Source organism: Charadrius vociferus, unplaced genomic scaffold, assembly GCF_000708025.1.
Source record: "Charadrius vociferus isolate BGI_N301 unplaced genomic scaffold, ASM70802v2 scaffold475, whole genome shotgun sequence".
Lineage (NCBI taxonomy): Eukaryota > Metazoa > Chordata > Aves > Charadriiformes > Charadriidae > Charadrius > Charadrius vociferus.
The window spans coordinates 3698158-3716201 of record NW_009648337.1 but is presented as its reverse complement, the minus strand read 5'-3'; the positions used below and the strand labels follow the sequence as shown (position 1 = coordinate 3716201).

Genomic DNA, 18044 nt, shown 5'->3' with positions numbered 1-18044 from the left:
GAAGCTTATGCTACCTCTCAAATTGATGACATTGTACCCAACAATTTTTCAGATTGGGCAAGATATGGCTAATTGTTCAAACCCAATTTGCATGGGACAGAAGAAAAAAAAAAGAAAAAAAGAATGCAGTTGCAATGCTCATAATAAATATGCAATCTGTAAAGAAAGAGGAGAAAGTTAGGAGGCTTTGGCCTTGTAAACTGGAGATGCTATTCAAAACCAGTCCCATTTCACTCTGTAAAGTTCTTACCAACTCTCTGGGTTGCTGAGAAGTATATACAGACAGGCCATGCCACGTCTATTCTCATTATGAGGCTATCTTACCTGACCCATTTTTCAGGTATCCATTTGCATCCACAGTAGTGTACATGATGTAAGGACCGGGCTGATTAACACCGAAAGGCTACAAGGAGGGGGAGGAAAAAACAGGCAAAGTTTTAGGAACAGACAAAGCTATAGTAATAAAACAGTAAACCAAAGAAAAACATTTCTAGATTAATGATTTCCTTTTGATATAGATAACTACAAAATCTTGCAACTGTTTTGGTCGTAGCATTATGTGGAAATTGGTTTTCAAAATAAGGCTAATCAGTTGGCCAAGTAACATTTAGTGTCTCCTGAAGAAAGCAAAACTATTCAGTCCTCTGGCAAAAGGTTTAATGTTTCCCTGGAAGTTACAAGTAAAACAAAAAAATGTAACTGTATGTTCTGAAAAAGCAGAACTCATTTGATATTGTCTGAGAGAATGCACTATCTTGATGATCTTTCTGAATTGAAAAATACTACACAAATTCATTATTTAGCTGTGTTTTTTTTTAATTCATGAAAGTGGTTGAATAGTTACTTGTCCAGTACCAATATCTATTTTAAGCAAACTCTCTTGAGGGAGAAAATGTACTTTAACATCAAAGCACAGTTATGGGGAAAAAAATTCAATTAAGAAAATAAAATCAAAGATAGTTGTGGATTACTGAGTGATGAACCGTAACAAATGAACCTACGTAAGAAGGGAAGGAAACAACTATCTGCTGTGGTGGGGAAGGGAGAGGAAGGGGACAACTGTAAGAATAGATTTAAAAGAAAGTTTTGCTTTTTTTTTTTTTTAAAAGCTGAATTCAAGCTGATATTGTGACATCAAATCCAGCAGAGATCTTTCAAATGAGTTACAGAAAGAACACTTAAAGAATAGATGAAGAAATGTTTCACACCGTGCCTCAAAAACCAGTAAGTTCTAAACCGTAAGAATAAGTGATAATGATGAGATGGAATTAAAGCCTGAAAAATAAGAATTGATTAGAATGAAGAGAAAGAACACCACAAAAGTGATGTTAATTAATGCAGATCTATGAAAGATAAGAAAATAAGATGAAAATTTGGTTTGTGTGGTTTGGCTTTGTTCCCCCCTTTGTACCAAGTAGCTGTATTCTGGCATAACATCCTTTGTTACTTTCTGACAGAGAACTTCTTTTACAGTGGAGGCAATAGTGTTTTGATGATCATTATAATGAAATGTTCACCAACATCTGTTGTGAAAATTTGCATTTTAAACCCTCTCTTTAGTTTTGTAATTAAGCTATCAGCCCCCCTAATTATTTTATATCAGAAATTAAATGCTATGTCTTAAAATAGGCTTGAAGAAAAAGTTGGTCCCATTTGAAGCAGTTTTTGTATTTTCAAATTAAAATTAAATTTCATATTTTTGCAGAGCTAAAGTGCCAATGCTAGCTTTGGTTCCTCTAAGTTGCTTTTTTAGACCAACTTTCACTGTGAGAATTGCTAAACAATTTGCTAACTGAAAGTTTGGTGGGTGAGTTGCAGGGTCTCTGGAGATGATTAAAATAACTGAAATAATAGAAATCAGCACATGCATATGTAGCTACCTGCAGAATCATCTGAACCAATTGTATTTCCTTCCCTTCTATCCTTCATTGTACTCACTCACTGTATTTTAGTCCAGAAGTGGCTATAAGGCTGAATCTGTCCCATGATCAGTTTTGTGTGGCCTTTCTGACTGCCCAGAACAAGACTTGGCATGCTACACAGTTTGGGCATCCAGCCATATTACACAAGTTTTTCTTGTATGTGGTGTATCCCAGCCCCCATGACGCTGGGTAACAAAGCTCACTGCAGAACCAGTCAATCGGTTTCATCTCTGACAAGACAGCTGGTGAAAGGTATGCATCTCAAATGTGCAGGCCTTGTCACAACTTGGCCAGTCATAATTTGGATTATGCATTCTTCCAGTCAATAACTGTCTAAATATTTGGGGAGTTTTTGATATAATTAGACCTCAGCTTACTTGAAGCTAAATAACGCAAAGTTATAGTTACACTTACTGTTATTTTCCGAGGACAGTCATTAGAACAGAGGCCACTGAGAACTGCAAAAACAAAAAGTGAGCTTGTAGTGTTTCTGTAAACAAGCCGTCTTAAAAGCACGACCTCTGAAATCTGTTAAAGTATAGTAATAGTGTCAGGTATCCATTAAAATGCATAAAGAAAATAAATTTCTTCTATATGACTTATGTTAATGTAGAAAAAAATTCCTAATCTGTTTCAAGTATACTTCTTTGCAGAAATTAATCAGCTAGTCACTGTTTTATCATACCTCATTGATTAAACAGCTTCAAGAGGAGAGATTTGCCAGTTAAAAAAATTCCAAATGAAAACATTTTTTAAATAGCGGTCTGTACATTTTATTAATTATTCTTCATTTCTAACCATTTAAAAATATTGGCAGAGATTCAGCCCTACTGTTTTAACTGGTAAAAGGGTAAGTAACAGCTTTTCTATACAAGGGATAACTTTATATCTTGATTTAAAGCAATTCACAAAAGCTGTAACAAACAAAAATCCCATTACCTATTTATTCTATGAATTCCAAAGTATTATAAGCAGATGTGTAAAATGCTACTTAATATCTAAAGCCTGTGACAGTTGTTCAATTACTTGTTTAAGGCTTATTAGTTTCAAAAATCAGTTAAATTACAGAAATATCTGTTTAACACAATCAACTAAATGACAGACAATGAAAGCCATCTGTTCTATAACCTAGAACATCCTGTCACATTGACTAGTATATCAGTACTAAAATACCTTTAAAACAAACAACAAAAACCACATACACGCAAAACCCTAAGGTGTCATTCTGATGCAAAGTTTGGATTTCAAATGACAACAGTTTGGTTGAGGAGCAGCCCAATAATGGCTCTGAGCAGGGAAGAGGATACATGCCAGGCAGTATTGAAGCTAAGTGAAAACATATCTTCTCCGTGAGTTATGGTGCCCCAAAGCACGCGTGGCAGACAGTGAAAATTAAGATTCAGACTAGATTTGAGGGCAGGTCCTCCTACCCACTGGGGTTTTTTTCAAAGCATTTTCTGTCTACTTCAAGGCTCCATGGAGCTTCAGGTACAAAATGTTTGGGGACAGTGAAATACTAAAAAGTGTACTTGTTCATAGTGTAACAGTCTGATTAGAAATCATTCCCTACTGGCATCAGAAATGGCACTCTTCTAGTGAAGGAACATTTCTAATATTTTGTGTGCAAATATTAACTGTCATGATTCCTAAGTTATTCTTTGCAAAATGTTGACATTTCCAAACATAGAAAAATCTATTATCTTTACATATTCCAAAAAAAAAAAAAGTATCTGGACAGGTAAGATGAGGGCGTGGCAAAGCAGAATTTGAAGACTGTGTGTATCTACAAATAGCCTTTTTAAGCTACAAGCTTATTTTATACGTTATACATAAATGTGTATGCAAGTGGAACCAACTCTTCCTATTTTGATGCAGAACGGCACACTGCAATTTGCTGTTCAATTTCACTACTGGAACAAATAGTCTGACCAAGTACATCTGACATCAGTTATAATCAGCAAAACGGTTTTCATTGTCCATATGCCGAATAAGTGAACACAATGCATTTATTAATACACTAACTCACACAAAGCATGTTTTATTAGAAATAGTCTCCCCTGTACCACAGTAAAAATATTTTAGACTACTCCTTAATTCCCGTTTCCTGGGGTTTCCATGCAAAAATAGTCACACCCTAAGAGGGTGCTAAAAAAGGCTTGCTCCACTTTTTAAGATAGATTTACAAAGACTGAATCAAAAAGCACGTTGCAAATAACTCTCTTCCTCATTCAAATATCACACAATTATAATTCTAATATGGCTTTGTGACGTGTAAGATTTTTCTAGAGGATTTTCTGTATGGTTGTGTGAATTACACTACCCATATGCAGTATTATTTAAAAGGCTTCCATCAACACGACAAATCATTATAGGGTATTACGATGAGAATAAAGCTCAGGCTAAGGAGAAAGTAATAAATGCATCAGCCCCCACTATTAGCTGCAGTTCTGTTTATCTTACGGTGTGCAGAACGTGTGCTTCAGAAAGATTAGATGCATTTAAGTAACATGAAGGCAAATACAATTTTTGAAGGTGAACCTCTAGTTGTTCCTGTTTAGCTTTGTCCTCATAAGCTCACGTACAGCCTCATTTTTTAACTCGTTCTCAAAAACATCAAGAAGACAGACAAGCAGTGAGCTGAAAGCTCAACACCTTTGTAACCTGGAAGAACACGGCAGGACATGCGATTTGAAAATCTAATTACTCTCAATTACAAATATCATAATCTAACTCTAGGCTTTTAAACCAAGGCTCTAATTAGCTCACACACCCTTGCTATGTTTATTGCCATTCTACGCTTTTACGGTAAGATGTGTTTTGTGCCATGTAGTGCTTTTAGGCTGAAAACACCAAACCGACTCAACACATGGAAACAAACTGGTTCTCAGAATAGATCACACAGCATAAGGAAAATATACACCATGCCAGTTGTCACTGAAATGAGACCAGCCTGTTTTGCACTAGATTCTGCATCATTTCCAGATGATACAGAAAACAACTCCAGTAAAGTAGGCTTGATATGACAGAGGTACAGCAAAAAAGACAGAAATCCCTGTTGGAAAGAAAATACTGCAACCACTCATGGCACAGATAAAAATAAATGCAGTTGGCTATTGTTTCTTGCCTTGGTTTCTGAAAATAGGCAAGATAACAAAGCAGTCATTTTGGACAATCAAAGCATGTTCCTTCAAATCAATATTGCTGTAATTTCTTCTGGTTCCTTTCTGTCTCACTATGGCATACGTATTTATATGAGCAAGCACAATTAGATTTTTCCTCAAATTAATGATTTATGAGCTAATCTTCCTCCAAATTTTAAATAGCATCACACATTAAAAAAACCATGTAAGTTGAATGATAGATATGTGTAAATCTAATGTCATTTTTATATTAACATTATTTTATGTGAGGAGGTAAGTGAAAGTATTGTACAAAACATTCACAGAAGGGGCCCCAAATTCAGCTAGTCCAATCCTTTCCCTCAAAAACCAATTAAATATACTACATCATTTCTTAACCTAGTTGTCAGGACCTCCAATGTTGGTAGTTCTGCAGCTTCTCCAGGAATTTACGTTAGTATTTTGCAAGCCATTGTTTAGGAGATTATTCTTACTATTTAGTCTTTGTAGTTTTTTACTCTATGTTTTATCCTGCGTGAACACACAGAACACTTTTCCCCCATAGTTATGCATCATTATGGATTGAAGGCATGGATCTTCCTGACATTTCCTCTTTTAGGCTCAATAACTTGGTTCCATGTGCAGATCATATCTTTAGACACTTGATAATTCTTGGTTTTCCTTCAGGAGCCAGCTGAGAAATAAGTTTTTAAAGATATAGTATCTTATCTGTCTTTAGAATTTTGCTGGGATGCAGAAGGAAAGGTCCAGGACGAAAAGAAAGATTTAGCCCGCCTCTAGTTTATGAGTGAAATAAGACATGTGTTCTTGTAAAATAAAAAAAAGCCACACTCAGGAGATGATGAACACTTATTTAAAGGTCATTGTGGTCAACCTTGATATTAAGAAACAGCTAAAGGGTTGAAAATAGCGGGCAGAATTACTTCGGATTTTAATAAGTACACTAAGATAAAAACAAGGAAACCCCCTTTGAAATGCAACAAACCAAACTTATCCAAGTTCAGATTCTGCAACAAGAGATTTCTGCAATCCCTAATATTTTCCACACACTGTTTTTTCTTTTCTAGAATTATCATACACAGAACATCACCATAATGTTATCATATACAGAGGCTTAAATGTTCACATTCCTCTGAAGGTTCCATTTTAACTTGATTATACAGCGATAACTTACCAATAACTTTAACAAAATAGGCATCTGCTTCAAAGTTATTTTTTAATGTGTGGATAGTAAAGTCCTTGTTGGAGTAGCCTTTGCTTAGCACAATGATATCCAAGATTCCCTAAAGGAAAAAAAAAATTACATTAGAATGCTGATTTACTCTACATAACATTGAAATTTAGCAAACAAATTCCCTTAGAGATACAAAGGAAAAAATAGAGTCTGTGCAAAGTTTACACCTTTGCTACTAATTTTCAAATCTTTCAAATATCTTTCAAATCTTATTAATCTATGGTAATTTAGGACAGAGTGCTCCATCCACAGCTAAGCAGGACAATGCATGTCGTCCATGAAGCGGGCAGTTCAGATGGAGCACATGGAGGGTCAGCAAACTTTTAGCAGTGATGGGCTGCTGCTATCTGCTCACCTTTCAGGGAGCTTCTCAAGACTGAATTTCCCAGGGGGAAGGCACTGTTGCCATGTGCTGTAAAGCCAACGTTTCTACCAAGCAGCCTGCCAAGGGCACACAGACAGATACAGCAACACAAAGAGAGATGCTGGTTGCTATATTAAGGAGCTGAACTTACATCTTCGTATATGTCAAAGAAGGTTGCTACCACTGCATCTTTGATTTGATTTAGATCCGAGAGTTCCCAAAAAACTTTAAACATACGACGTACACTCTTGCAGCTTACATTATTGCATGGGACATTTTCGAGTAAAAACGCTTGCTGATTGCTGTAAGACATACATATATAAAACAACTCATTTGCTATAAACAGTCTAAATAATGGACATTACAAAAATATTGTAATTACATAATTTAAGTCTACTGAAGTTAAGTATTCTGTGATAATAAAACAAAGCTAGCAGCCACTGGATACTTTAAAATCCATAAGCACTTACGTTAGTTTTACAGACAGAATTACAACCATTACGTCATGCCCTACTTTTTTTTCCACTCGAAAGACTGACCATATTCTTACTTTATTCTGAAACAAGTACAAGTGCACTTATCTGCCATTTTCCTTAATCCCTCCAAGGTCCTTCAGCTTAAACACTACTTAAAGAGCGTCAGTGCTTTTTCATTATTTTATGACAATCTATTCCCACCCCAGCTCCATTAATAAATTTTCTTACATGTTGCATGGTGCTTTAAACAAATTTAAGATTAAACCAAATCTCTATTGGTATTTTTCCATTGTTTCAAAGCAAAACAGAAAACACACACCCCTACTTATTAGCACAGTAAAAATAGGACAAGACAAACCTAATTGGACATTTGGTGACGCATAACAAATACAGACAGAAAGACGGGCTGTAGTACTGAAACAAGAAGCAAACAAATGAACCAGAGTACCAGGTCTGGTGTAGCAAAGCGTCCCTTCTAAAGAATTTGTCTAATACATGCCCATTGGTCAGTGGGAGACACAAGGTTCACATGTGCGTGCTGGTGACTAATAGCATTACATGCTGTCTCTGAAACTGCAACATTGCCGCTCTCACTGGAACTGTGAAAACCTTCTGACGTGGTACCAATTGGGAGTCCGACTCTTTGGCAGGTCTGCACCCTGGGAGCCCGCTCAAATCCGTCCCTGCCTTGGCAATGGGAACAGATGAAGTTCCCTCCTCTCTTTCTGGGGGCAGAGCCAGGAGATGGAGCAGAGAATGTTCTGTAAAGCTAGCTAAGCATGTCTGAGCCCAAGGCAATAAGCAAACCCACTTCTTCTTTATGACCTTGAACATACTGGTGTTTCAGAGAGTGACAACAAGGGGTTTTTCTGTATCTTAACAGTACCCGGTGCCTCTAGGATGCAGTCACACACATGCACACACAGGCATTTCTCCTTAGGAGAGTTTTTATTTTTCTTTGTTTCTATGGTGTATTTGCTACTCATAAGAATCCTATTGCACAGCATTCATATATCTGCACCACCCGTTTCAGAAAGAGAGAAGGGCAAAACATCTACCCTGAGAAAAAACATTTCTGACACCAAAGTCAATCAGTTTCCTTGCCTGTTGGCAAGTTAACATTTCAGAACCTGCAAGAGGAAAAATGCAAGATTTTGTTCTCTGTAAGATGGGTCAAAAGTAAAATGGGATATTTAAACACTTCCCTCAAAACCTAATAATCACATTTCTTGAGCTTCTGTGAAAAATACACAAATTAGGCTTTTATTTTTCTGCCATACGGCTTCACTTGATTGAAGCTTAGTGTGAACAACCCCCTTTTTACTGTTTCACTGTTAGAAGCATGAGTATATTGAATTAATGTCCAGCCAAAATGAAATGAGGTGATCTGTGATATTTAAGACATTGTATTATCTGTATCTGAGAACTCATAATCATAAATTGAAGTCGTTCAGCACTCACATTCACTTCATGTATCACATAAGTATCCTATCAAATTAACCAACTATAAGGCAAGGTGACAACCTGAGCTAAGCAAATTGTTTCAATTTCTCTTCTTCATCATCTTGACATACACTTTTTAAAAAAAAAAATTTGAGGACATTTTACAAAGATACAAAATGTGAAAAAAGGTAAATTGCCAGTAATTATCAGATGATATTTAAAAGACAAAAGATCATCAAGCTTGCATTATACACTACATACAGAGTATTGTTCAAATATAAACTATAAGCCTTGTGAACAGATAGACACAAGAAGTTTATTTAGTACAGGAACCTTTTTTTTTTTTCCCCTCCTTTGCTTGGTAGTGTGCATTTAATGACTTTCAAAACATCACAAACTGAACAAACAATAACATAACACCAACTGCACTGTGAGAGAAAGTGAAGATACTAATTAAAGTGGCACTGAGCAGGGAAACACCCCCTTCCTTCACCCTTCTGTATTAACAAGAGAAACACAAGACAAACAACAGGAAGAAGAAAAAAATCCCAAACCCTAACAGATGCTGAAGACTGAGAAGTGCTCTACAGGAGAGCTATCTTGTAGAGGGAAAAAAAAAAAAAAAAAAAAAGAATTAATTCACAGATGTAGCATCCCTTGTAGCAGATCTGCAAAGGTCTGGAGAATCCCTAATCAGAATATACCTGAAATCTACTAATGTTTATTTTAATAGGCAGCAGGAAATTTCATTTCATACTACTACTGATTTATATCCATACAATCCCTTTTGAAACACGAATACAAGCTTGCCTAGAAAAATTTAAAACTCAAAGATGTTACACATAAATGTTAAGCTACAGCAAATGTTAACTATACCTACAAGTACATACGCATAGTTTAGATTCACTACTGTGAGTCATACGAAGTTGAAATCTGACTTTTTTTAAAGAGTCAGTGTTATTGCTTACCGTTAAAAAAAAGAACTTGCAGGGTGACAGACAAAAATAATTAAATTCTTAAGCTATTACTGTTGGTGAAATAAAACAAGGTTTAAATGCAAACTGCCATATTAAACTTCTTTTAAGTTTTAAGGTTTTTTTAAAGTGGAATTTACAGAAACGCATCACTTCACTGGAAGCATACAGATTATTGTTTTTTTCTGTTTACAAGCTAGCTATTATTAGCTTTATAATGAAAGCTGAGCCTTCTTTCCTGTCAATTTCCAAGGCAATTCCTTGGCATTTATTTTACTGAAATAAAAGAAAAGCATTTTTGAAAAGCATGATGAGAAGAGTTAATAACTTATTAGATATGTGGCTTCTAAACAAATGCTTTAACTTGAGAATATCACTCAGGTGTCTTCTACATAATTTTGTTTTCTCCTTTTTAAACAAATAGACATTTATAGTAAGGAACTAACTTACAAAATCATCTTTAACTCTGAAATGATTCAATTTGATTCTTAACTTTCTTCACATTTCTGGGCCAAATTTTGAATGCTATATCCTGCCGTTAGTATTTGAACAGCATTAGTCAACTAAAATACACTCTTGAAATATTATTAGTAGGAATAAGTAGGAATTATGTACAACACCTAGAAACAATTTCAAAATAACTACATCTAAAAAGCAAACGTATGCACTCACACAGCAACTTCTGAATAGAGGAAAAAACCAAAAAGCGCTCATTTGGCGGTGGGGGACAGTGTCCAGGTTCGCCCCAAAAATACAGGCAAAAAAAAAAAAAAAAGGAATGTACTTGCAGTCTTCCTCACATCTGTATATATAAACAACCTTAGTGCTTTCCATCTAGTTTTCAAGGTGAGCTACATTCAGAGTTCCACTGAAGGCTGCATGTATAACTAGTTGTCTTTGCACGCAAACATTTTTTCATGTGCAAAGTCAAGTGATTCCCACTTGACTCAATACAAGATAAAAATAAACACTGAAATAAAACATTATTAAAAGATTTTAGAGGTTGATTACATAATAATGAACACTAATGGAAACCAGAAACTATATATATGTGTTTGTGTACATATAGAGATATGTCTTAGTAATTGTTAGCCACATATCCTTCTTGATCCTTCTCAGTCTCGGTCCACTCCCAGGGCTGTACTGGTATGGGAACTCCCATGTGCTATATCTCAGCCTGGGAGGAGGAAATCTTAGTGCATGGGCCACTCTTTTGAAAGGCTGCAGCAACAGGGACAGTTGCAGTGCCTTACTGTTTGCAGAGGAAAGAGAAACCAGCTGTTCAGTTCTTTCTTGGAAGAACTCCCAAGGCCTGAATTTGGCCTCTAAGCTGCCAGACGAGTCATTATGTTACTTAGGGCTTTAGTACACAAGCATCACTAGAATCACAGTATCTACCTCCACGTTTCATTTCTGCTACATACTACAGTAACCAAGAACAAGTTTATGACCTTCCTATTATTTTGAGCCAAATTTGGAAGATCCACACCATCAGAAAAAGAAATCTCCCTGTAACAATGAAAATCATCAGCATCCTTAAAATGACAAAACAATGTCCCTCAAAACTTATGGAAAAACACAGACACCGCTACAGCGGTAAAACCTTAAAATCGATGCTGCAGCGCTACTGATACCTAACAGTCAATATTGAACAATTCAGCTTAAATTCTGAGAAGAGGCAGAGCAAAAGAAGTCCGAAGTAAGACTAGCATATCATCCTTACCATGCTACTTGCAGCACATTTAGGTATTCACACCAATGTATACACAGTGGCACCTAACTTGTGTACTACCTGCAAAACTTTATCCCAAACAGCTTATTAATGATGCTCAATAAAGTATAGGGTTGTCTACAATTTGGAACTTTCTGACTGAAGGTCATCTACGCAGCAAAGCTAAATTTAATAAAGCTGAAAAAAGCTGAATTGCTATAAGCAAAGGTTAACAACAAAGAAGGACCGAAGACTTACCACGGTTTTATTTTAACATACTCCTTTGCAATTAGAATGAAATATTTACTGCTCAATTTCATACATCTCTCATTCTGTCAATTTTAGGCTAGTTCATTTGCAGTTATACTGGGGACATCTAAATGACTAATATCTTACCCCAGACATTCAGAAAAATTGGATTTGCCTCTGGTTTTTTAGATTTGCTCAGTTACAGGGTGCTCATCAATCCTACATTTAAAAGAAGTCCTTTACCCAACCTTAGTTCTGACAAGTGACAACTAACAATGATTTAGGGAGAGATAATTTGGTCAGATAAGAGTCCTTTCAAGTAGACCCATATGAAAGATTAATACGTATACATTATTTTAAAACTGAGCATGAATACCTGGAAAACTTTCTAGAAGTGTATTAGACTCAGAGTTTTTCATTCAACTGTCCATATCCAGTTGTTTATTATCTCCAAGTTTCTGTCTTTACTGTTATTTACTACCAACGTCAGAGAGAGATACTACATTTCCAACCTTGACATTACTTTACCAGTGAAAAAAATTCCCTTTGAATAAAAGCATCACTGAAAAAAATGCTTCTTTAGAATACATATTTGCAACGAAGGATGCCAATTATTAGCATCTAATTTGGAAACACATGGTTAAGCAAAATTTGTTTCATCTAATCAGGTGGGAGAAAGATAGGTGTTTATAGACTCACGTATGGTACTTACACTTTCAATGTTACCAGAGTCAATTTAAAACCAGCATGTGAAAAAAAGAAGACATTTAGATAAGACAGAAAGTAGAGGTGGACCAATGAATAACTGCTGATAAAATCCCTTTACCTATTATTATTCTATATACATACACAATTTCTAATTCAGTCATAACTAGAGGGAAGAAAAAAAATCATGTCTATATCTAGCCTGAAGAAAAATCTGCGGACAGGAATTCTGATGTGCAGGTTTTGACTCAAGTCAGAAGTTAAAAGAATAATTCATATTGGACAGTTAAATATCTAAGAATTGAATGTGAATTTAGCATCTTCCCCTGTTGGAATTTATTATGTCTCTGGGTTTAAACCCCCACCACACTTGCAACCACAAGTCAGATTATTTTTTCTGTCGTTGTTAATAAGGAATGTCTCCATGCTGTCAGGGTATTACATGCTTTTATTTAAAATCAAAAGGATATGGCAGGAGATGAAACAGTGTGGTCTCACAGTAGTACTGAGAATACTTAAAGTTATTAATCATTTTTCCTTACTCACCTGGAAGGACAGTAAACCAAAGTTATTCCTACCTATTGCGTCTTTACTTCAGTGTTTTGTAGGTATTTTAAGGACGTGATCTGAAAGTGCTTTCCAGAATTATGATGAAAGCATGTAATTGATTTTAATTATATTCTTCCATTATCACGTATCAGTATATTTTCAGATTAATAAAATGGTTTCTGCCTCCTTTAATTTCTTTAAGTTACAGCAACTAGAAGCTAGGCTTCCTGGACTATAGCACAGATTGAGGTCAAGGGTTTACAGAAACGCTTTTATCATTTAATCATAGTAATCAATCACTGAAATTAGATTTGTAGATGTAGCATGAAAGGCTTCAGAGAAAAGAAATAAACAGCTTGATCCAAAAGTGTTTAAAATCAATTAAATAAGGTTTTCATTTTAATTTGCTCTAATTTAAGAGGAGCTTTTAATTTAATTCCCACACTCTTAATTCTCTCCTCTCAATGACCCAGTTACACGTTTTAAAAGGGAGTATTTGCTTAAGTCTTTCAGAAACAATGAATTAATACTCTGAAAAGTGACATTTCATAGTGGGTGCAAAAAATGTGACTTTTGTTCCCATCTCAAAGTACAGAGTCTGTTTCCATTACTTTTCCACAACTGCTGGAAATATACAGTGTTAACATGCAATGTATTTCTTAATTCCTAGTTTACTTGCTCTTTTTTTGCCAGACTTCCTCAGCTCTCTGAACTTCCCTTCTAATAACCTGCCAAATCATCTACCAGTACCTTCAGTCCTTGTGCCTTACTGTGTCACTCAACTTTGAAGTCAAGTTTCAAAATAACTTTAAGATGCCCTCAACTGAATAAACAAACAATTTCAGAAGCAAGGAGAATAAAGATAAAAGTGTATCACAGTCATTCATTGCAATGAGATATAGGTAACTTCCTGGGCTTTTACAGGAGTAACTATAAATTGGATAAATTTATAAACTATTTAAATATTTCACATAATATTATTTTGCCGTAATTACACACCAGCCAGAGGAAATAGGCTCTTAAGAATCTTAAAAGAAAAAAGAATTACAAATAAACTTCTGAACTCCATAAAGTTCCGTAAGTCCTTCTGAAGTGTACTAGCCATCAGGATACAACACCAGAAGGTAGCCAAGTGCATAGTACAGCTCAAAGCACCAGATTTGTGGGGCTTCAGTAAAAACAAAGACAAGAACAACCTTACAGTTTAGATGTCATGGTATTTCTACAGGCGAGGTAAGACTTTGGTTCTCACCTGCTCTCTAGACTGTTTCAATCGTTATTCAATGACTGCTCAACAGAAGATGCCAACTCCCAACGGAGGTTCAGGGCCTGAGTGCTTTAACTTTGCCTATGCAAGTTCCGGGCAGTAACAGCATCACCTGCTTCTCCTCTGCCATGTCTGAATAAAAACAGCTGCTGTGCTAGTTATTTTAAGGCTCAGAGGTACAGAGACAGAGCTCAGCTGCTCACTGCTTTCTCTCTGAATCACATCACGTAGGCTCAGTACGAGCACGTAACTCTTCAAACTGGGTCAATTTTAGGTATGTGTCAGTATCTGAAGAACTCTGACACAAAAATGTCAGTGGGTGACTCATGTTTAGGCAACCACTAGAGGATCTGAATTGACTTCTTCGACTTCAGCATCTAAATCCTGTCTATATACTCTTTTAAGTAGCAAAGTGGGCTCCTCAGTTCTTTTCCTTACTGAGTATTGATTCAAACTATGAACCAGCACCCAAGCTCATCCAAAATAGCATACAGAAGAAGATAATAAATATACCTGTAAGAGAGACTTATTTTGCCTTGTAATGCACTAGTGCAAGTATTTGTCATTCCCAGTAAGGAACATATTGAGATTCCATAAGGTATGGATTAGAATACCTTTTTACAAGCAGCGACATGAGGAAGAAAACAGGGATAGTATAGATAACCTTACATCTCTTCATGCTGGAAGACCCAAATTGTACAGCATCAGACCGACCTCTAGCCAGGGCACAGCGTGCTGCACGTATCTCGTCTGTAGTGAGGTTCACTGGCATTATGGTCTCTAGAGCTCTTTTAGGTTTTTCTTAAAAGTAAACAAGCCTATTCATCATTTCTACTGTCAAGAAAAAGGATGTTCACACGAAAACAAGCTGCTTCACTTCAAGGTAAAGACAAGGACATGCCAGTGGTATCATCAGCAGGTGCCAAGTGCGAGCTGCCTACAGGCTTCTCCGTTACGATTAGCTGGCTAAGTTTATCCTGCAGCCAAGTGATATGTGCAGAACAGCACAGGCATGCACCTACTCAAGTCACCTGTTATGTGGATCACTAACTCCTCAATGTACAATAGTCTCCCTCTAAGCATCACTACATGTCCTCTCCCACCTAACACCAGATGGTAGCAATATATATATAGTATTAGGCAAGCAAGTAATGACAGTAAAAAAAAAAAAAAAGATGAGAAAGACTACACCGACAAATTCAATAGGAAAGGTTAGAAGCTTTTTTTTTTTTTTTTTAAGAGGGAGGTTTATTTATTTCTGTTAAATTTGGACAATATAAAAATCACTGGTAAGTTGTTAGGTGTATCTGAAATTCCTGGGTCTCAAAAGGGGCAAAACACTTGCATTTTTCAGCAGGGTCACCAGTCAGTGTTCACTCTGTGTGCCAGCACAGAAGAGGTTCCCCAACTCTCAGCAGCCCGGTGTTACTAGCCAACACTGAAAGCTGAAGCCAGGATTTTACAGAAGATGATTTGTGAAAGGAAAGGGAGAAATAATCAACTCCCGTGATCCAAGAGGAGCGCCTAAAATGGTACTTCATATTCCACTCCCCTGTGCAATTCCCCACCAAGTCACAGTCTGAGCCTATACAATTATGCATGCTGAATATACCATGTAAATGCATACCTTTGTAAAAGGAAAACATTTAGCAGAGATCAAGTGTCTTGTTCACTTGATAAAATGAATGAGATGCACTAAAACGAGTAATTTGTATGACTGATGACTGAACATGGATTTGATGATAGTCCTTATTTCTAGGTTTACATATACTCTACCTTCCAGATGTGTTCTTTAGTATAGCAAGAGCATCTGGGTAGCCATCCATATTGTAATCTCCAATATGAAGCGTAATTGGAAATGAAATTTCTGTTGAAGGTTTGTCATTTTGATATGGTACAAAGCCCCAGAGAGTATCTTTATTTCTGAAGTCTTGCAAGACTGGAATCCACTGCAAAACAAACAAACAAACAGAACAGTGAGGTAAAGAAATCCATTTTCTTTATTTAAACAACCTAATTCTATTTAAAACAGCTGACATTTCTTCACTGCATCAGGATTCTTAACCATTTACAAATTTCCAAAGAGCAAATAAGGATTATTTCCTAAGACTGCCACCAAATGAAAAAATTAATTTGAAGTCTTTTCTGTGCACTAAATTACTCCGGGACAGAAAAAAAATAGGTAAGGTTGTAAGTATAAAGGACTTGTGTTTTGGAACGTGTCCAGTGTATGGAGACATTCAGGAACAACTTCACTGAAATTCTGGCTTGCCTGGAATCTGTACTAACCCTTAAATGTAGGTAAGCTCAAACCATCAGGGCCTTGAGATCCTGAGACTCTTGTTTTTCTTGAAATTGCAAGCAATAGACAGCGTTAAAGCTGGAAGAGGGATGAACTCATTAAACTTGTGAACACCACCAAATTGGGGGATACAATCAATGTGCTTCAGGACAGCACAGCCATTCAGAGGGGACCTAGAAAGGCAAAAATGGGCAAACAGGGACCTCGGAACAATCACCAAAGAAAGTCCAGCACAGGGGAGTAAACCTCTGCAATGGTACAGGCTGGAGACTGACCAGCTGGGTAGCAGCTCTACTATAAAAAGATGCGTGGGTCCTGGTGGACAGTAAGCTAAAGCTGAGTATGGCAGCTATGACAGCAAACAGCATACTGCACTCTAACTGCTGCCCACGCTCCTGCTGATCGAGGCGAGCGATTATTTCCCTGGATTCAGCACTTGTAGGTCTGTATGTGGATCCTGTGCCCAGTTTCACGCCCCACGGTTCAAGAAAGATTTGAGAATATTGAGTGTGTTTAAGAGAACGGTCACCAAGATAGTCGGGCGTTGAATATTTACTCAAAGGACACGCTGAGGGCACAGAGCTTATTCAGCCTGCAGAACAGAAGATTTAGGGAGGATCTAATTGCAGCCAAGGAGATAACTGAGAAGATGGAGCCAGGCGCTTTATTGAGATACGTGGCAGAAGAACAAGAGACAATGGTCACAGACTGACACAAGGGAGGTTCCAACCAGAGATAAAGAGACGAAGAAAAATTCACTATGATAATGTAATTAACCGAGGAAAGAGGCCCAGAGAAGTTGCAGAATCTTTGTCCTTGGGGGTTTTCAAAGTTTGACTCAACAAAGCTCTTAAACAACATGGTCTGAATTCAGTGTTGACCCTGCTTAAAAGCAGGACGCTGGATCTCTTAAGGTTCATTTCAGCTTGAATGATTCTATTATTCATGGATATTTAGAAGTTCAAGAGCTTCAATTCCCCTCCTATCTCTCTGGCAGTACCAGATACTGAACTGTTTGATAAGAAATTAAGATTACAGCATCAAATTGAAAGTATAAAAGAAATGCAAAGTATAATTTCTCCAGGACAAGAAAAAGAACGTAACTGCACTTACTTTCCAAAGTGCTGCAGAGGTGCTAAATAGAAATTTATCTTAATTCAAATCAAAGTAATTTCACAAGTTGGTATGAAGCTGAAGTACCAGGGTTAACATTTCAATGCTACAGAAAAATTCAGTGCCATTTTTAAAGCCAGAAGTAATTTATATGTCAACTAACTGACAATGCCTTCAAAAGGACAGAAGGGTGCCATCTTAAAGAATCACTATCACCAACATCAAAAGCACTTAAACAGCATCTTAAATGTCCCTCATCCAAGCCTAAATTTAGCTATTTCAGGAACCAGAATGAGATCCCTGACAGCATCATTTCCTGCTGTGGAGAGACTCCCTCACTAACACAGTCCAGCAAGCAACAACATTCCTGCCACACGGCAATTGCAAGCAACACTTGGCCCAGTCCCTTGAGATTAAAACCAACCACGTATATATTAAAGAGACCCCCAAAATTATTAAGGAAGTGCACTGAGGTCAGCTTTGTTTGGATACCGCAGATGGCTTAGAAGCCTGGAACGGTTCTGCCAGACACCGCGTGCCTATACTTAAGCACATGTCTGCCTGTGTAAGCGACGACATCCGAACTACAACCATG

General features: G+C 36.8%; 1 protein-coding gene across 1 annotated transcript in view; it reads right to left on the bottom strand.

Annotated features, from left to right (window-relative positions):
* Positions 1-307: 307 nt before the first annotated feature.
* ITFG1 (integrin alpha FG-GAP repeat containing 1) overlaps positions 308-18044 on the bottom strand; it is a 67850-nt gene continuing 50113 nt past the window's right edge. The window contains exons 12-16 of the mRNA XM_009885085.1: positions 15811-15983; positions 6812-6962; positions 6237-6345; positions 2337-2380; positions 308-403 (exon numbers count right to left, since the gene is read on the bottom strand). Of these exons, the coding sequence (XP_009883387.1) occupies positions 308-403; positions 2337-2380; positions 6237-6345; positions 6812-6962; positions 15811-15983 (573 nt within the window). The remainder of the gene's footprint in view (positions 404-2336; positions 2381-6236; positions 6346-6811; positions 6963-15810; positions 15984-18044) is intronic.